Source organism: Typopeltis vanoorti, chromosome 8 (genome assembly GCF_054136105.1).
Source record: "Typopeltis vanoorti isolate ZY-2024b chromosome 8, IOZ_Tvanoo_1.0, whole genome shotgun sequence".
Taxonomy (NCBI): domain Eukaryota; kingdom Metazoa; phylum Arthropoda; class Arachnida; order Uropygi; family Thelyphonidae; genus Typopeltis; species Typopeltis vanoorti.
Genome location: NC_143556.1, coordinates 23,045,806 through 23,067,313, shown reverse-complemented (window position 1 = coordinate 23,067,313; position 21,508 = coordinate 23,045,806). Strand labels below are relative to the sequence as shown.

The following is a 21,508-nucleotide window of genomic DNA, read 5'->3' as shown; positions in this document are numbered from 1 at the left end:
ATTTATAAGGGTGTTTCATCCTCATCAGGTTGAAATCATGAGAAGCTCAATGTAGAGGAAATAGAAGGGCAGGGGATGACTTCATTATGAGCGAGCCGAAGGTATATGAGGAATTAAATCAGCTTCATTTGATTAAGGCAATAGGACTTAATAACTTATCACCACATCTTAAGGAAATGTTCTAGGGCAGTGGTCTCCAAAGTGTGGTACGCGTACCCTCTGGGGTACACGAGTCTATACGTGGGGGTACGTCAAAAAGTTTTATATTGATAGGAAAAAATTAAGTAATTAATTAAAGATAAAGAATATTACTTTCTTTCATCAATTAAACACATATCTAATATAGACAAAGACGTTATAAAGATCCTGTAAACTTAAATTTGCGAGTAGCGCACACTGGCTGACTTTGCACACATAATCGTCCGTGGCAAAGCTGTCATGTTTTTTAAAACTAGGGAGTAAATCTCTTACTTCTTATCATTGCCATTGTTTGTAGAGCATCCTAGTGTTGACAAGCCCAACTAGAGAAGGAAAATTGATTAGTTATCCTGCTATCTACAGATGACACCACAGTTGTATTAATTATTTGACTATTAGTAGTAAGTTTAACGATTTTTTAGTATATAGTTTCTGTGCAATTCCAACACCTTTTTGTGCTTACTTTTACGTCTACACTAGAAATAATGAATTAATATTATCAAAATTGCTTACATTTTTTAAAAGTGTTTGATATTATCAATAGTAAATGAATTATATTTAAATTTTACAAATTAACCCTCACAAAATGGATAAATGGTTAAAAAAATTTCCTCTAAAGAAACCGCGAATTGAAGATAATTATGATAGTACTTCTACATCAGACGAACAACAAGGAAAAGATAGGATTGATTCTTCTATTCAAACAAGTTCATTATCAGTCAAATTAAGTGATAAAAACATTAATCTGAAACTTAACAAAACATTGCCCAAGAAAGTTCAAAATTATCAAGAAGATTACTTGAAATGGGGATTTACATCGATGATAGTCAACAATGAACCTCGTCCTACATGTGTATTGTGTCATGAGATGCTATGTAATGGAAGTATGAAACTATCATTGTTAGTAATTTGAACCTGCAGCCTTTTGGCTAGAGAATGGATACACTAATCTCTTGGTCAACCAGGCCAGCAGAAATGAGAGAGTGCTTTTTTGTTGTAGCCTTGATAGCATTTTTAATAAATAATGGAATCATAACCTCTTTATTTTTGCATGTCAAATTCCTCCACATCACTGTCAATATCTGACATGGCACAACATGTTTTTTTTTATATATTTTATATATATAATTTATATTTTTCCAAAAAAAAAAAAATTCATAATTAAAAGCATACCACAAATAAGACTTAAATATCCATATACTTGACAAGCTGTGGAGATGTGATTTGACTGTTTATGAAAAGTTATTAAAAGCAAATGACAGATCTGAATTTTGAGTAATCAGAAAATTCTTTGATTTACATAAAAGAAAGAGGTTTTTTTTTTTAATTTCTATTATTTTTTTTACCATGCATTAGAACATATGTGGGAGGCACTGAAAAGTTCTGATGAACACTTAGAACAAAACTGATATTAAAGCAGCTGATATAATCACAAGAAAAAACATACTAATAGCAGCATTATGAAGGTAACTTATGTTCTTATATCCTTATATCCTCGTACGTTCTCTCGTGGTTATATAAGTTGCTTTAACCTCCCTACCGGCCAATGTGGATGAAATAGTGACACCAAATTGCACTTCTTATCCATGTTATTCAATGGGTTTTAGAGCTTCGTATCTAGATTTATCTCGACGTCTATAGACGTCGTGGCCAGTTGGGGGATTAATATAATTTTTGTTCTAGGTGTTTATCAGAACTTTCTAGCCCCATCCCCCTCTTGTATATCTGTTTCTTGTCCTAAAAATTTAAACTATTTAACTGTCTCTAAACAAGAATAACAAAAATAATTATCATTATTGATGGTTTTACTAAAGTTATTATTGTTATGAATAACATATTATAACTGTAAAATTTTAATTCATTTTTATACACAAAAATATGCACTATAATACAAGATACCGAGAAAGCATATACTTGGTTTTAATCCTTTACCCAAGGAACAAAACAATGTTTTGTGTGTGAAATATATTCACATCTGAGCTACTTGTATATAGAGGATAATGACTTCCCATCACTTGCTTTGGTATGTATTCCATACTGCAAAGCACACCCTTTCGGACGTTTAAAATGCTATACATAATGGGAAGGGTCACTACTCAGACTGGTTTCAACATTTATTGAGGTCTCATCAGTGGGAGCCAGACCTGGGAGAGATACCAAGGTTGAAGTAATGCAGAAATCATATATATTTCATATACAAGTAGCCAAAAAGTGCTAGACCTTATTAATAAAAATCTCTGGATGAGAGAAGGTCTAGCACCTTTTGGCTACTTGTATATGAGATATATACGACTTCTGCATTATTTCAACCTTGGTATATTCTTCCAGGTCTGGCTCCCACGGATGAGACCTCAATAAAGGTCGAAACTGGTCTGAGTAGCGACCCTTCTCATTATGCATAGCATTTAACATGTCTGAAAGGGTATGCACTTTGCATTATGAGATACTTATTAAAGCAAGTGATGCGAAGTCATTAGCCTCTATATACAAGTAGCTCAGACATGAATATATTTCACATGCAAAACATTGTTTTGCTTCTTGGATAAAGGATTAAAATCAAGTATATAATTTTTAGGTATTTTTAATGTATAGTAGAACCAAGATAAATAAAATTTCAGTATAGAAATAATATTTAGAGATATGTTCCACTGGTTTGAAGACCAATGTTCTAGACCATAGATGGCGAACCTATGGCACGCGTGCCAGAGGTGGCATGTTCGAGAATTTTGCTGGCACGTCAACGATTTACAAGTGATATCCTTTTATACAATTATAAATTATTCAACTTTTCTTTTAATTGTTACAATACGTACAAGTTAAATTTTGTTTTACACCAGAGAGCGACTATGAAGACAGCTGCTCCCTTTTGAGCAGCTATCTCGTTTGAGCTGGCACAGGAACTTACATATGCATTATATGGCATATTTCAATCCATGGTAGAATTTTATTTGAAGTTAGTCTTTGTGATCTGTCATAATCACATCGAGAATTTCAAATGCAATAAAACAAACACTTATTTCACGTAAATGAAAAATTGGACAATAGTTTTTAGTTGGATGCTATGTTTCCAGTGCAACATGGTTTTGCTTGAGTCTATACAGCGTAATTTCTGTGAGAGGAGACATGTGATTCATTAGTTAGTGCCGTTTTTATTCCAGCTGTCTCTAACTGCACTATTTGTTGAGAAATATATTACACAGACTGCACGGGTATCCATACCTTAATCAGGGATGCAATAAAAGTACTTGTTTTTCTTGCATCTGCAGTATAATGGCTGTTGGGGAGGGTGTGTTGTTAACCGCAGGGAGCGAGTTACTATCGCCTCGCCTCAACATAAACATGTTTAAACATATTTCGTGTGTGAGGCATATGCAACACTTTTTAATGTATTTTTTCGTAAAGTAAAATTAGGGGTGTCAGTTATACGCAAGGGCGAGTTATTTTCGAGTAAATATGGTGTTTCACCGACAAGTTAACATCCTTTTGCTGCATCCCTTGCTCAGCTAACTTCAATGGTTAGTTACAATGCATAAATATTTTTCTCACTACTATTTTATTTTACTTTCAAATCAACATAATGAAAATCAGTTTAATAATACAATAATCAATTTTACACTGAATAACATTATAAATTTATATATAAATAAATATTATAAATAATATAAAATATTATTTATAAAATTATAAATAATTATCTCATCTCATCTTCTTTATACCCTCTTTTACTTTGCGGTGTCAAGGGTCCATTGATCATTGGACCTCAATCCGTTTACAGGATAAGGTGGTCAGCCCTATGCCCCGGTATATCCTGTGGCCTGTAGTGTTAAGTTCTCAAGGCCAGTTTGCCTGCTTTGAGGGATGAAAAACCCCAGAATAAACTGAGGAAAAAACCCTGCTGTCCATGCCCAAGACTGGCTAACTTGGCTATGGCTGAGGAAGATCCTTCAGCTCCTCACATCACCGACGGGAATCGAACCTAGGACACTCCTTCGCCAGGCATATGGTTGTGAAGCGCATAGCCACTAGGCTAACTGCATGGACTATAAATAATTATTTATAAAATATTATAAATATATATATATTATAAATTTATAAATAAATTAATTAATTTTCTAATAAATTTTTCCCTATTAAAAACTGCTCGGCACGTCAGCAAATTGATTGGTAAACTTTGGCACAAGCCGGCACGTCAGCAACTCGATTTGTAAATTTTTGGCATGCGCACATAAAAAAGGTTCGCCACCACTGTTCTAGACTAAAGAACTTTTCCTTTTATTTTATTTTTTTTACTTCCATTGTTATATGAGTTATCTAAATTCAAGTTACCTACTGATAATTTGGATTTAGATAATTTTCTAATAATACCATTGAGAAATGGCAGGGAAGATGCATATACAGTGGCATATTTAGATTTGTAAAGGCTTTTGATAAACCACACAACAATTTGGTAACTAAACTGGAATGGATGGAGTTAGATAATGATAATAGATCAGTGAGTTGGATAGGCGACTAGTTGTCAGACACGTATTGACAAATTATGTATGGAGTCAATTTAACTTGTATATTAATAATGATGTTGAGACAGGTTTAACTGGAGCTATGCAGATGATGCAAAGCTGGAGTTGAACTATGAGAGATAAAAGATGTTGTGGCCTTATAAGGAGGATCTCGATAGACTATATGAGTGCACAAGTGAGCACCAGTTCAATGCTGCAAAATGTAAGGTTGTGAAATTTGTTAGGCAAAGATAGGATAAAGAGTATACAATTGGTGTGGAAATTTTGATGTATATGTTGGAGATGAGGGATCCAGCAGTGGTAATAATGGATAAAGACTTGAAGTTTATGAATTACACTGCTAAAATGAGGATGTTGAAATGGATTATGGCAATAATGAAGGATACACAAGGACAATCATCCTGATATGTAGAAAAGAGGTTATGGTTCTAGTGTATAAAGCCTTGATGACAACATAAGGACTATGCAAAGGATCTAATTGCCTGACTTTCATGAAAATGAGGATATATTCATCGTCCGGTAGCATCCTCTAGAAAGAGGGTTGCAGCAGAAGAGCAGCTCTTCTCCATTTCTCTCTGTCTGTCTTCTCCGTCATTCTTAAACCAGTCCATTCCACACTGTCATTGAACCACTCTCTAGTTGGTCTTCCACGTCTCTTCGCTTCCCCTCAACTTTCCCTTGTAATATAGTTCTTGTCAGGTGTCCTGAAGAACCGCTCAGAAGATGTCCTGCAAATCTGGTCTTTCTTTGCATAATATTCTTGAGCAGTGTTCTTTCCATCCCAACTCTTCTTAAAACTTCTTGATTTGATATTCTCTCTGTATAGCTAATCTTTTCCATCTTTCTATAACACCACATTTCCAATGCATTAATTCTTTCCATATCTCTCTTTCCAAGTGTCCATGACTCACTTCCATAACTTGCAATACTCCAAACTGTTGCTTTAACTATTTCAACTCTAACACCTATTTTAATATTCTTGTTTATTAAAATTTTCTTCATTTCCATAAATGCCGATTTAGCTTTGCCTATTCTATTTCTAATGTCCAACTCTGAAGTTCCTTTCTCTGAGATCCAGCTACCTAAATATTGAAATCTATCCACGTCTTCTAAAATCTTTCCTCCACATCCTATCTTTACATTATCTCCTATTTTTCTGCCCATTATCATTATCTTAGTCTTCTTTGTGTTAATTCTTAGTCCATACTCTTTACAAGGGTTTTCAATTCTTTGAACAATTTGGTGTAATCCATTTTCACTTTCTGCCATCACCACTACACCATCTGCATATCTTAAGTTATTAATGATTCTTCCATTTATTTTTATTCCTTCTTCTACATCCTCAAGTGCCTCTCTAAGCATCTGTTCACCATAAAGGTTAAACAATAATGGTGATAACTTGCATCCTTGTCTAACTCCTCTCTCCACCGGGAATTCTCCTGTTTCCTCTCCATTTACACATACTGACGCTGTTGTGACCAATATAATCTCTTTAAAATTTCCAAGTCATAAAGAGTCAATATTAATATTTTCTAGAATGTCAAAAAACCTTTTATGTTTCACTGTATCAAATGCCTTTTCAAAATCTAGAAATCCCCAAAACAACTTTCCACCATGGTTTAGTGTTTTCTCCTCAATAATTCTTAGACAAGTTATAGCCTCTCTAGTTCCTCTGTTAGTTTGGAATCCAAACTGTTCCTCATTCATTTTTATTTTTCTATTTTATTCTTAATTCTCTCTAAAATTATTTGTGCCAGAATTTTTGCTGTGTGAGTTATAAGACTTATCATTCTAAAATTGTTACAGTCTAAAACTCCCGTCTTTTTTGGAATGGGGATAAAAATTGATCTTCTAAACTCCTTTGGTAATTCTTGTCCCTCATAAATTCCATTAATAATTTACCGTAACACTTCCATACCTTTTTCACCTATATTCCTTATAAGTTCCATCTGTATACCATCTATTCCAGGGGTTTTTCCTTCTTTCATCTTTTGAATTGCTAGATTCAATTCCTACCTCATGATGTACAGCCTCTGCCCACTATGCTCTTTAGGATATATAAGAAAGTATAAATCCTCAGATGTCCAAATGCATTTGTTTTTGGATCATGATGTTTTCCACTATGTGTCATTGTGTAAGGTGTCCAATGTATAAGGCCTCTAATAAGGTCCTTATGTGTAAGGCTTCCAGTCTACTAGGCTTGACTTGCCACTGCTACAGCAGCAAAGATATACTGTTCGAGGTTTCTCTTTGTAGAATTCTGTTAATCTACCAGTCTACCCAAGATATACTGTTATGTACAGGGTATATTATAAACACATGGATAGGAGAGTGGGTAGGATGATCTTCCTCTACTGTTACTTCAAGTGGCTAAAGAGCAGTTTAATGACATGACATAAAGTCGTATTTAGGTTGCATTTTTTAAAAATTATTATTAATAATTTATATAATAATAATAATATAATAAAAATAAAAATAATATAAGAAATTCAAGAACTCATTGCAGGAGAGCACCCTACTCACACAACCCACCATCTATACTACTACACAACATCACTACCACCATCTACACACTACACTATCTACTGGCCACAAATAGTATTTTTGTCTGTAAACTGTGGCAACAAATTATAGGCTAATCTGTATATCTGCAGTTGTCGTTAAGGTATTGAAGAGGTTAGTGAAAGCTAGGATACTAGTGGGTCGATAATAGTAGTATTCTCTGTGATTATCAGCATGGATTTGTTTAAGGGAAATCATGTTTTACAAATTTAATTATGTATTATAGCAAGGTGATGAATTCAGTCGACTGGAGAGATGCATATACAGTGGTATATTTAGATTTTGTAAATGCTTTTGATAGATGGTAACTAAATTGAAACAGACAGGACTGGATAACAGATGCGTATATGTTAGACAGGAAAATTGGCTTTAAGATAGGTATCAGCAAGTTGTATACGAGGGTATAGCATTCTGAAAGTGGAAAGTCACAGTTGAGTGCCATAGGAGTCTGTTTTGGGAGCACCAATAATAATAATAATAATAAACTCTGTGTATGTGCGTGTGGGTTCGTTCTCTTGGTCAATCTGTTGGATGCAGGATGGAAAATTCTGAGGATGAGATCAGCTAACTCACCTTTAACTGGAAAAGCCCATATAAAGATTCCTCTCATCATAATGAGAATCTAATTCAGGTCTTTTCCAAATGAAGGGTGCAATATCCTATCATTTTTCCAATGATGGGAGACTATACCCTTCAGTTGAAAAAGCCTGATGCTTAAACTCGTTCTCAAACCTTGTTCTCCTGTGTGACAGGCAGGAATACCAACCATTACACTACCAAGAAATTTTTCATCCCTCTTCAAAATATAGGTGATTTTTTCAGCTCTACCTTGGATGTAACAATGCTGATGGCTTTATTATGATTTGACAGAAAGGTTGTAAATATTTGCACTTTTTTTTTTATTTTTGTATAGTTGTATACCTGTTATGATCAATGCTCATGATTGCACACTCCTAAGGTCCACAGGAATAGTTTACTATAAGTTGACAGTTTGCTGCTAGTTTGTTATATCAATCAAGTTTATAATATTCTTTGCTACAGTAAGGGTCAACTGTGACAATGAAAGTTGTTCATGTGTTTTGGTTCCAAGTGTGTAGTATATTTCTGAATAGATGGTTTTTTTGGGAAGGAGAGTGGTAGTATAAAACAGAAAGATGGTATGAGTACTGTATACAGGTAGCCTACCTGAGCAAGTGCACTTAGATAGAGTGCATTTTGTTGTTTGGTAATTAAATCATTTAATAATTACCAATCTTGACATTCTCAGATTTGATTTCATGTATCAAGAACCTTTTCTGGATACTCTAATTATGCGTCTTCCCAATGGCACCTTTTTTCTTCTTACAGAAAATCAACCCATACAGGTAGATACATACACAAACTTTCCCATCATCCCCCCTCCCAACATTATTATTATTAATATTATTATTTTGACACCTCCAGAGTGTTATCAAAACCCTTGATAACAACTAGCGCCTCCAATCTCTGTTCTTCCAAGGCTGATGTCGCTGCTGAATTCTCCTTTATTCACCAGACTTTCCCATTCAATCGTACAATGCCAAAAAAAGGTCAACAAATTAATTGTTACTCCTATCTCCTTTCATCCCTCTCAACATGTTGACTACAGTGATGCTATCACTATTCCTTATATCCAGGACATCTCAGGAAAAACAGCCAGAACTCTAAAAAAGTACAATTTCTGCACAGCATTCAAACCTTATCTAAAGCTGGCCACCCTCATCCATTCTACCTCCTCTCTCTCTCTCTCTCTCTTTCAGTTTCAAGTGTTTACAAAGTTCCTTGTTCCTACAACTTATCACATTATGGTCAAACTGAGAGATCTGCTAACATCTGCTAGAAGAACATAAAAAATACATCTATCGCCATAAGTATGGTCAGTCAGGGTTTGCTGACCATGCCCTGAATACTTTGCACAGAATCAAATGGAAAAAAAAAAAAAATCATATTCTTCACCACAAAAATTACAAATTCGAATGTCCTTTTTTTTCAGAATCAGCAGTAGAATTAAAAAAAAAAAAAAAAACATGATCTTAATAAATATGGTTGTATTAAACTTCTCAAGATTTGGAAAACTCTGATTCTGCCTTCTGCCCAACACAGCTAAGGCTAGCCAACAGTAACCTCATAGGACTTTAGGCTTTCAGTCTAATCTTTTCCACTTATTGTTTATGTAAATTTGTGTGTGTTTTTGCAATTTTAATATTGTTTCCCTGATGATGTCCCAGTAACTGATATGAAATATAGGAGTGATTAAATATGCATTTTAATTATTTATATGTGCTGTATTTATTCCATTAAACTCATAATGAATGTGTCCAAAATTGTATCTCCTTACTGATGCATATAAGTACTAAAAGTTCATTCACAATTTCATATCCTTTTTCTTGCTTCATTTTCTGCAGTTTTCATTCTGCAAAACAAGCAAAACCAATCATAAAACACATTCAAATAGCAGACAAAAATACTGTGAGAACAGATCAATGTAGTGTGAAGTAGCCATATGAGGTAAATAAGTATAGTTTGGAGTCGCCTTCTGTGATGAGTCCTGATGTCCCAGAACTCATCACAGAGCACTACTGCAGGTATCACATAATAATAATAATAATAATAATAATAATAATAATACAATTCTGTAGCACGTGCTCCATTCCTCAACCACATTGCCCAACCTCCTTAAAATATCTCGCCTTACCTAGATGCTTCTACATTTTTTTATATTTTTTCCAGAAAATACTGATTAAAAATATGCAACTAAATTAAGAGTTAACCCACATTCTAATATATTATATTCTCAGAAGTCTTACCTTCTCTGTATGCATAAATTCACTTTCAGTTAGCAATGGTTTAACTGAGAGTAAATACTTCTCAAGTGATTGCTTAAGTGGAGGCACAGGTTGCTTTGGAAGAGAGCTCTGGTTGGATAGCATCTCCCCATATTGTGTTCCAAATAGAATTGAAGACATTCTCCTAACCTGTGAGAAAAGCCATTATTAAAACAAACAAAAACAGTAACTTAAGAAAAACACAAACAGGATTATTCAAAATTTATTTTCCAATTTTATTATGTAGAATATATAGAAAACTACTACTAGAAAACTATTCTCAATCAATTAAACATCAAAAAGAGACTGAGTGACAGAGTCAACAAGAAGATACTTCAATATTTTGGACATATATCATGATGAGATGGTGATAACATCGAGAAGGAAATTATGCAAGGAAAAGTAGAAAGAAAACGCAGGAAAAGAACACCAAGGGAAAGATGAATAGATCAAATCCAAAGGATCTAAAGACTTTCCTTGGAAGAAGCAACTGCCATGTCAAGAGATAGAAGTAGATAGAGAAACATTGTTGCCAAGGTCATGAGTCTTCAGACATGAGGAGATCGATGAAGAAGAGAGAAAACTACATGAGGTGAAGGAAGCTGAAATAAACTAGACAGGAGAAATTATTATTATTATTGACACCTCTAAGGAATCGTCGTGGGAGAGTAGTCTATTCCACTCTGCCACATCTTACCATCTCCCCTATTGTGTAATTCTTCCACTACACACAATTACCATCAATGCCATTTACTGCCCACCAACAACAGTATTTTTTGGCTGTAAATTGCATATGTTTTGATGGACAATTTGCCTGCACGTGGGATGAAAAACTTGAGTTTGTGGGAGAAAAAAAAATGGCTACCTCTGTATGAGATTGGCTAATTCACCCTCAACTGAAAAAGCCCAGTCATATAAAGATTCCTCTCATTACAGTATTCAAATTTAAGATAGGCATCAAAGTGATAGCCCAATTCAATTCATTAAATACATTATCCAACACAAATGGTACATGTGTTAATGGTGTAAATCCATCCCATGAGGTCTTAGAGTTTGTGACAATGGTAAAATATAAACTTCACATAAGAGGGCAAGATCAGGTGACCTTGATGGTCATGCAGTGGATTCTCCATTCCTTATCTGCCTGCCTGCCTGGTAGAATGTCACTCAGGTAAGCTAAGAGTCAAACTCCATGGGACCCCGTCTTTCTGGGAAATGTAATTACTGTTAGAATTCTAGGTGACTCATTTAAACTTAACCTAACTTAGATGCCAAGAATACAAAGATGAACACCAATCAATTTAAATTCTGTTGTTGTATATGTTTGGTACCTGAGAAATGAAAAACCATGAAGAAGAAAAACCAACTAATTAAGCACAGTGCAATTTTGCCTGGAATGATGTCCAGCATTTGATTAGAGAACATTATGTAAAGTCCTTTGTCATCCTCATTTATGGCATGCAGAAATAGGAATATGTATAGAATTATAGCTTCATAAATACATGCCTTCATAGGACTTGGCAAATGGTTGATTGCGATATTCTCAATCCTAGGCTGCAAACAAACAATGCTGTTATATACTACATGTTCCATATTTTCCTCCAATGTAGTTCCTCCCACCCCCCCAATTGTTTAGCGGTGCACAGAAAAGTGTTTAAAAACCATCACACCACTTCCATAAATAACTCTATATTTCAAAATCAGAGATTACGAGATTACTATCAGTTAAATTACCACATCAATCTCCATGGCTAGAAGACTTGTCATTGGAATTGCATTACTTCTATTTTAAACATAAATAAATAGGAACACAGCATTCACCAGACATTTTTTTTTCTCTCAAAGAAACTAGAAAAGATTGCTACTTATCTGAGTTAAGTAGCAAAATACATTATGGTTACTACTTAATTTGAATGGCAAGATTGATAAAAAAAATTGTAAATACAAGTGATACAGAACAAATAACTTTTAATATAATGCCCGTAACCTGTGTAGCTCAGTAGAAGTGGCGTTTGCACTCTACAGCTACCAGTGGGCAGGTCAATCTCTGATTGGCTACCAGTGGAGATTGAACTGCTCACTCAGTCTCCAAAAGTTGGATAGGGTAAACAGCCCCGCCTACTCCCTATACGGGAACAACATAGGCGTCAGCTGATTTAGCTGATATAATGCCCACCATTAGTTTCTCCTCTAATAGTATAAAATGATACACTTTAAGTTTGGTGTGAATTATGACTGTAGCAACGAAGATTCTGAGGCAAGCACATAAATGCCAATTCTTTGTCCTGTGGGAGAATAAAAAAATGAGTCGCTTCCATATGACAGGAATTAACTCTCCATCAAATGAAAATTCTTATAAACATTCTTCATGGAAATTTGAGCCTGCTTTTCTCCATCATTTCAGTCACATCCTATACACAAGGATGGCCTTTTTGCAACTGGTTACTTAGTTGTTCTCTTTATGTCCCATGGTACATAAGGCTGGGATCTGTCCTCCAGTTACCTCTGTGTATGTGACTTAATTCTCTTGTTCTTCAGCTCATTCAACCAGTTATTCTTCTTTCCTCATCATCATCAAATTCCTAACATGTACTCTCAAGGGGTGTACAGGATATGATAGTACTACATGAAAAATTTACATCATTACTAACTTCCTATCTACAATTTTCATCCAAATCAGTCTGTTACTTGTCAAGACTCCAACATTATCAGATCTTATATTTCTATCATCTAAGGCACTTTGTACCGTATCCATCCACCTATATTTTGGTCATCCTCTGGGTCATTTTCCTGCCAACCTGGCAGAGAACACTCGTTCTGCCAATCTTTCCTTGCCCATTCTGTTTAAGTGACCATACCACCTGAGATTAGCTCTGCTAACGCATTCCTGGATGCTGACAATGTCAAGTTCTTTCCTAATATCCTCGTTTTTAATATGATATTGCCATTGATGCCATCTGTTCATGCCTCTAATCTTTCTCAGGACTCTCATATCTGCGGTCTCTAGTCTTTGGTCAAGTGTTTTACTTCTGACCCAGCTCTCAGATCCATAAGTTCAAACTGGTTTGAACACTGTCTTGTATACAGCTAATTTAGTGTTTTGACTAATTTCTCTCTTATTCCATATGCATTTATTCAATTGACTGCCTATCATACCAGCTTTGTTGATTCTGTTGTCTATTTGAATATATTTAATTTACCATCTTTAGTAAAAATCGTGCCTATGTAGCTGAAATGTTTTACTTGTTTTCCACAGATTCACCGTTCACAACACAGCTGACATTTTCAACAATTCTACCTATTTTCATTGTCATTGTCTTTTTAATGCTGACCTTCATACCATATCTATTACAACAGTTATTCAATTTAGTCAGGGAATCTTGCAAACTTGTAGTGGATTTAATTAGAAGTATAACATCATCCGCATAAAGCAAAGAGCTGACATTAACATCTCCAATTCTGATATCATGTTTAATACCACTTTTTTTTATTATTCATTATCTATATGGATCACATAATGTGATCCATATAGATAATGAATAACAGAGGGGATAATGTACATCCTTGTCTCACACCAGATTTAACATTAAACCATCTTCCTGCACTTCCTTCAGTTCTAACTACTGACTTGCAACTCCAATAAAGACTAAGTATTGCTTGATATAATTCCCCATTGACACCATATGACTGTAGTATATTGAATAGCTTCTCTCTTTGCACCTTGTCATATGCCTTTTCCAAATCGACAAAACTTAAATACAGATCTTTGTTATATTTCCATACTTTCTCGACTATTTGTCGTAAAGTGAAGATCTGATCCTGACAGTCTCTATTTGGCCTGAATCCAGCTTGTTCTTCTCCAAGCTTTTCTTCCACAATTCTTCTCAACCGTTTCTCAAGTATACTTGCATAGATATTGCCAGGAACACTCAGTAGGGAAATACCTCTGTAATTCTCACATTCTGTTTTATTTCCATATTTATATATGGGTACTATTAGAGCTCTACTCCAATCATCGGGAATTCGTCCGTATGACCAGGCTTTCTGAACTATGCAGTGCAGCCACTGTAAGACTTTTATACCATCATACTTCAGCATTTCTGGTCGAATATCATCTACTCCTATTGCCTTTCCACATTATAAGCCTTTGATGACTTTTTCTACTTCAAGTATGGATATGTATTTCCTTTTCTATTCTATTTCTTTGCCAAATTAGTTTAGACCTTGTCTATTTCCTTTTTCCTTCTGAGATTCATGTCAAAGCTACCTGGAATCCCTCTTCTGTTCATTCTCTGAACATGTTCAATCCATCTCTATCGGCATCTTTTTTATTTCACTGGGTTTTTTTTTGTTTTTTATCAGTTCAATTGGTTAGGTTGTCATAACTTTTCCACACATCTCATAATATCATTCCATTTATGCTATTTTGTTTAATATTCTTATTATAATAAGAATGGTACAATTAAAAAATTCTTGTTATTCCCAAATGCTACTAAATTTTCTTAATAAACTAGTTTCTTTAAAATTAAAAAAAAAAACAAAAAAAAAACTTTAACTTGTTTTTATTTTATGTTACTAATGTGCTCTTAAGAAATAATCAAATTTGGATGTGGGTCTTTTACTGCCAATTATGTATTATTATTATTATTATTATAAAACCTCCATGGAGTCAGGGAATCATTGAGGGAGGTCCCACTGTTATACACACAGTTTATAATACTGGGCCTTAAATATGTTCACTGTCACTGTGCTCATCACACTTTCGGGCAATGACTTCCAATCACTCACCACTCTTCGTGCAAAAACCCTGCTCCTCAGCTCCTTGCTCACACTCTCCTTATACAGCTTCCAGGGATAACCTATTGTTCTCTCCCTATCTTCCCATTCTATGCCAAATTAGTTTAGACCTCCTTTTCCTTTTTCCTTCTGTGATCCATGTCAAACCTCCCAGAAATTAATTTGGTAATAACCTCTTAATAGCTTATATGTCTTGATCATATTCCCTCTCTTCCTTCTATCCACTAATTTCTGCAAATTGTATTTCTTAATCTGTCTTCATACTCAACATTCCAGAGACCAGAAACAACCTTAGTTAATCATCTGTGGAACCCTTTTTCAATACATCTTCATCTTTTAGAAAACCAGATGACCAAATCTGTGCACAGTAATCTATATGTGGCCCGCAAGGGAGCAATAACATCTTTCCTTTTACAATTTTTTTGATGCAGATATTAATTTTATGATGTTTTCAGAGGAGCCATTTTAATCCACTTTTTTATTTTATTATTTCATATGCTGTTGTAACTTCACGTGCGTTTGGTAGAGCAATGGCTCTCAAAAAGTGAAGCAAGTTTGAGCGCGATTAGTAAGGTGGAAGGGAAAAAAATCGTTCGATAATGTTGGCACACTCTCCTCGATGAGTCTTTGAACTCCCTGGAGGTGTCATATGATAATAACAATTGTGAATAAATTATTTACTAAAATAAAGAGCCAAAAGGCTTCACTTCGGCGATGTCAAATTTATAAAAATTAAGAGGATATTAAATCCAGCATTATTTCAAAGCAGAATATAGAAACTATAAATCTATTTCATACGAAACTTTTATAGCGAATAAATTATTTCTTATAAGAACACTGTCTTCGCCAAAGTTGTTCACGGCATTTTTCTTTTAAAGTGAGACCTCTGTTAGAGGTAACACTGCAATGGCCTCTAGGAGAAAAAAAAAAAAAAAAAAAAAAAAAAAACCCTAAATTGCGTTCATTATTTGAATAATGTACGCAATTCAGGTTTTTTTTTATTTTTATCTAACATGCGCAGAATTATTAAATAAAAATAAAACATAAAATTAGTTTCAGCATTTTTATAAGATAATATGAATTTTGGAATACAGGAAGAAAAATTGTAGGCATAAAATTCCTTTCCGCTGTTTATAACAAGAAGTTATAAACAGCGGAAATCTCTATGTATATAAACAGAGAGAGAGAGAGAGAAAGAAAGAAAATTCGCTTCTGTCGTATATGACAGGGAGAAGCTTTACGAAAAAGTGTAATATGAAAGCATGCAATCAGTTTTGTTTCATTAGTTGCATTTTTTTAAAAATCTAAATGCCTACCCATATCCACTTATAACAGAATATGGAAACTAATTTCATGCTTTCTAATCGCATTTTTTTAAATTCGGTATTTAAAAAAACTTCTTTTTCCAGGTCAACTGATGTGTATAATGTTGTTTTAACGTTTCTTTCTTTCCTTCTTTTTTTTTTTTTTTATTGTACACAGAATATGATTTTTGACTTTCTTTAATAATAATAATAATGATGATAATAATAATAATAATAATAATAATAATAATAATAATAATAATAATAATAATAATAATAATAATAATAAACGTTTTAGATAAAAATGTGATATAATTCATTTTCCAAATGACAATTCATGATGCTCAATCCCATCGAATATGTGCATAGGTTAAGTGTTCTCATAATGTTGCAGTTCCTAATTTCAAGTATTTTATCAGGATTTTACTTTATTACAGCAATATTTCGGTAGTTATTTATTTTCAATCTAAATACTCCCATTGGTACTGATAAAAATTCATTTTTAACAATTAACTTAAATTTAAATTTAACGCTTTAAACCTCCAAATTGGACCAATTTAATTATTTCTCAGTAATGTAAGAGATAATCAAAGCAGCCACAGACTATTACTATTGGTTCACTAAAAATGTAAACATTCTAACCTTAAACTGCATACAGATGCAACAGTTATTTATACAATTTTATAAAACTATATTATACTTCAGTTATGCGAAATATTTAAACTTACGACATTTTTACTATGTCTCAGCCACATTCTCGATAAAACTGCACTCTCAGTCGTCTCTAGAACGTATACATTCACATAACATTTCTTATCAAAATCAAGCTGAGGTTCCAAGGTTACAGAATGGATAAGCAGGGAGTAATTTTCATGTGGTAGTTATTTACTATTTATTATTGTCTCTCTTAATACAATATTCAGATAAATCTTCTGACGGGTCAGAAGATTTATCTGAATGATAAATTCACCAAAATGAGTCATATGACTTCAGGGAGGTTAGGAAAATATAAAATACTAATAATAATGCTTTCTGATAACAGCATTACATCCAGTTTTGATGCAACGCTGTCAAAAGTATATAATTTCGGAACTTCGAAAAAGCATTGACTACAGAAATTTAAAGACTGAAAGAAATAAACTTGATCTTAATCTATATATATATATATATATATATATATATATAAGCTAACGCCTTTTATTCCTTTATAAGGAGTAGGCGATGCCGTTTTCCATCCATGTATTTACTGGGCTGTCGTATGCTTACTCCAATGCTCGGTGATGTGCTACACTAGCCCTCGCCATGTAGTCCTGTTGTATGATTTTCTGGAGGCTTCAACTTTCTGAAGATCAGTCACTGCACACGCACACCATCCATCCATCCATCTCATTGATGGTCTACCCCTTCCTCTAAGTCCTCCTTCCATTATTTCAGTGTGTCTAAAATATTTTAATTTTCTTCTGTCAATATCCTTAAGGAGCCTTAAAGTTCGACTGATCTTTTCTAACATCCATTCATTTGTACGGCTTTCAGTATAATATCCTCAACAGCCTTCTGTAACACCACATCTCAAAAGCAGCTATCCTTTTCTTATCTGACTTCTTTAGTTTCCAAGTCTCACATCCATAAGTTGTTATAGGAAAAACAACTGAAGCCAAAATCCTCAACTTCGTTCCCATGGAGATAGATCCATCCTTCCAGATTTTAGACAAGTCTCTGACTGTTGTTTTAGTCATTCCTAATCATCTTCTGAACAGCAATTCTTCACATTAATAATGGATCCCAGGTATTCAAAACTTACTGACTTCCTCGATTCTTTCTCCATTAAGAGGCAGCTAACAAGTACTGCCTTGTGGTGCGTAACCCTAACACAATATATTTAATATCTGAAATAGCGTGGATTCTACGCCCGATTTTCTTGAGTTTATGGGACGAAAAACCCGAGTTTCCGTGAGAACGTATCCGCTTTCCCGTGTCAGAGATCGACTAACTCGGAAACCGGTCGAAAAAAGCTTACAAAAAGTTCCTCTAGTCGGCGACTAGAATCTGACACATGAGCTTGCTTCAGGAGGTCTAGCGCTGAGGAGGACAAACAACACTTCCACTGATTTACATAGGCTCTTAAAATTAATTATATGTGAAGCTTAGTTAAAAACAGAAACATTACTTGATTTGAACGGAAATTCTCTCCTTTCCTGTGGTGTGCATAGAACTTTTCCAGCAGTGTATTAACATTGTTTAATACACTGCTGAGTTTAATTAATATATTGGGAAAAGAGTATGGTAGATACTGCTGCCATCTGTTGGTCTCTAACCTTAATATTATATTATTGACTGAAATAGTGAAAGATTTACAGTCACTTTTCTTGAGTTGCAGATTAAAACCTTGAGTTTTCAGTGAAAAAAGAAAAACACTTCGCTGTGCCAGCGATAGAGAAATTTGAGAACTGGTTAAAGAATTAGAAAAGGTTTCTATAGCTGGAAATTATAATCGAACTTACAATGGGCTTTCTTCAGGATACAGCGTCATTGTTCCAGTTCATCCCTCCACCTTCTTTTTAGACTTCCTCTTTGTCTTGCTCCATCCATTGGTCTCCACTTTGTTGTTTTTCTAGTCCATCTCCCATCACTGCATCTGGCAATATGGCCAGTCCATTTCCACTTAGCATGTTTAATGTATTTTACAATATCCATGACACCTGTTTGGGATCTTATCTTGGTATTTGTCTTCCTATCTCTTAATGCTATTTTTAGCATACTTCTCTCCATGCGATTGTGTTATTCTCGGCTTTTTGTTTAGGGCTTCTGTTAAGTCCATGTTTCTCCCCTGTATGTTAGGAAAAGCACTGGTCGAAAGCTTTCCTTTTTAGACTCATAGGGGTGTTACTTCTGCATATGTCTCTCAATTTCCCATAAGCCATCCATCCAAGGTGAATTCTTCATTTAACTTTTCTTTGGCAATCCTCAAACAATAACAATTAGTCCAAATATACATATGAAGTAACTTGTTCTATTTCATGGTTTTCAACTTTGACAGTTCTTTGGTTTATGTATTTATTCATCATTATTTTTGTTTTTTCTCTATTTATTTTTAATCCAATTACTCTGGAGGCTTCATTTAGCTGAGTTAGCCTTTCTTCCAGATCTTCAAGATTATCTACTATTAGGACAACGTCATCTGCAAATTTCAGATGATGCAGTCTTTTTCCATTTATGTTTATTCCTTTTGTTTCCCAATCAAGGCTTCTAAAGATGTCTTCTAATGCAGCTGTAAATAGTTTGGGAGAGTATCACCTTGCTGGATGCCTTTTTGTACTGGAAACTTTTCACTGTTTTTACATTTTAAAATTTAATTAGAGAAGTTGCATTATTGTAAATATGTTTTAGTATTTCAATATATGTTTTCTCAGTTGCCTGGGTTTCAAGAGCTTTCAGTGTTGCAGATGTTTTAACTGAATCAAATGTTTTTTCTAGTTTATATAGGCCAGACATAAGAGTTTATTGAATTCAATTGATTTTTCAATGAACTGTCTTAATGTGTGAATATGGCCCAAAGTATTGTAATTCTTCCTAAATCCATCTTCTCCACAGGACTGCATTCCCTCAAGATTACATTTTATTCAATTATTTATAATTTTTGCGAAGACTTTATATATGGTGGGGAGTAGGCTCATAGGTCCGTAGTTTTTAATTTCTTCCTTATTTCCCTCTTTAAAGATTAATATTAGAATTGAATTGTTCCATTTTTTTTTTAATTTTTCTGTTTTAGGCATTTATTAAAGAGTTTAGTCAGCTGTGATGACAGGGCTTCCTCCCACTTTTAAGAAGTCTACCATAATTCCATCTTCTCCTGGGGCCTTTCCATTCTTCATTCCCACTTCACCGTGTAAAAACTCAGGGGTATCGTATTCTTCGTTACTCGAGTTATCCATAGCTGATTCTTGGATATCTCGGTCCTCGTCTTCAGGGCGTTCAGTATAAAATTCCTGAATTATTTTGATTATTGCATCTCTATTTTTTTTAAGTTCACCATTTTGTCCTCTTAAGCAGCTATTTCCTTTGTTCCAACTGATAATGCTCGTCTTAAGACCTTCATATTACTATTGTTTCTTTAATTTTTCTAGTTTATGATGCAGTCTAATTTCATTTTTCATCCTTTTGCGTATATAATTTTACAAATTTCCGAATATTCCATTTGATTAGTCTCATTCAAATTTCTTTTCATATATTTATATATTCTTTTCTTCATCCGATTTAAGGTTCTAAGGTTTCCTGTCTTAGTTTTTCCTCTCTTTTGAGAATCAGTATGTCTCTGATCCCTTAATGCTGAGGAAGGCCTCTCCCCACCGATAGGAAGGTTAGATCTACTACATTCATAGTGATCTAGTCCTTCTTGGAAGAGTATATACAATCTGCATGTATAAATGAATGAAAGACATCACAAACATCTATAATTAAGGTCGAATTCAAACACAGAGCTTTTTGGCTGGAGAGTGGCTAGTCATGTCGACAGTAACATTTACACAATTCCAAGATATAGATGGAGACTTAGAAGTTTAAAAGAAATGTTTTCGTATAGCATACAATTCGTGATGCTAGTCACCAAAATACTACTGCAAAAAAACAATGCTCAAAAATAATCTGTATGCAACATTATAAGCAATTGGAAATGAGGCGGTAACCTCACTGAGACACTGAATCACGCTACACTCTACCGATCTGATAGGCGAGTGTAGGTTGGGTAGATACTTTGAATACCTGAGAAACATCTTATTCCTAAGTGCATGATTTCAAATTTTAAATTCAGTGCCTTAAGTGTAATGGCCTAGAGCTTTTTTTTCTGGTATTAACTCAGATCTTTGGTACTAGGGCCTGAATGAATGCTGCAATGACATATAAGAAACAATTATGAATAATTCAATGGGGAATTCCAGCATTCTTAAAGTACAGACCAATATTTCTTCAGCACTAACATGTACCATGTCACATTCCAGACGTTATGCAACCTTTGTGTATGGTTTGCTAACTTATCATAGTGGAGGGACTGTGTGTTCTTATGATCCCAAGAGTCATGCTGGTAGATCTTATACCTGATAAGACCACACTAAGAAGAAATTTCCAGGCGTAAGTTGGTTCCAGCCTATGCACAATTCATGAAAACGTCCGGGGTTGACCTTTCTTTAGATATTTCATATTTCAATGGCTAAATTCCCAGAAAGCTACAAAATATCTGTGTAAGATTAATGTTTCATCATCGAAATGAGTCACTTGAAGAGGTTTTCCAAAT

At 34.3% G+C, this 21,508-nt stretch overlaps 1 protein-coding gene across 1 annotated transcript in view; it reads right to left on the bottom strand.

Moving 5' to 3' along the window:
* Positions 1 to 17,087, bottom strand: part of LOC150103848 (carnitine O-acetyltransferase-like) — a 155,977-nt gene extending 138,890 nt beyond the window's left edge. Inside the window, exons 1-2 of the mRNA XM_090397075.1 lie at positions 16,950 to 17,087; positions 10,103 to 10,270 (exon numbers count right to left, since the gene is read on the bottom strand). Coding sequence (XP_090253201.1) covers positions 10,103 to 10,270; positions 16,950 to 16,976 — 195 coding nt within the window. The 5' untranslated portion in view covers positions 16,977 to 17,087. The remainder of the gene's footprint in view (positions 1 to 10,102; positions 10,271 to 16,949) is intronic.
* Positions 17,088 to 21,508: the final 4,421 nt, after the last annotated feature.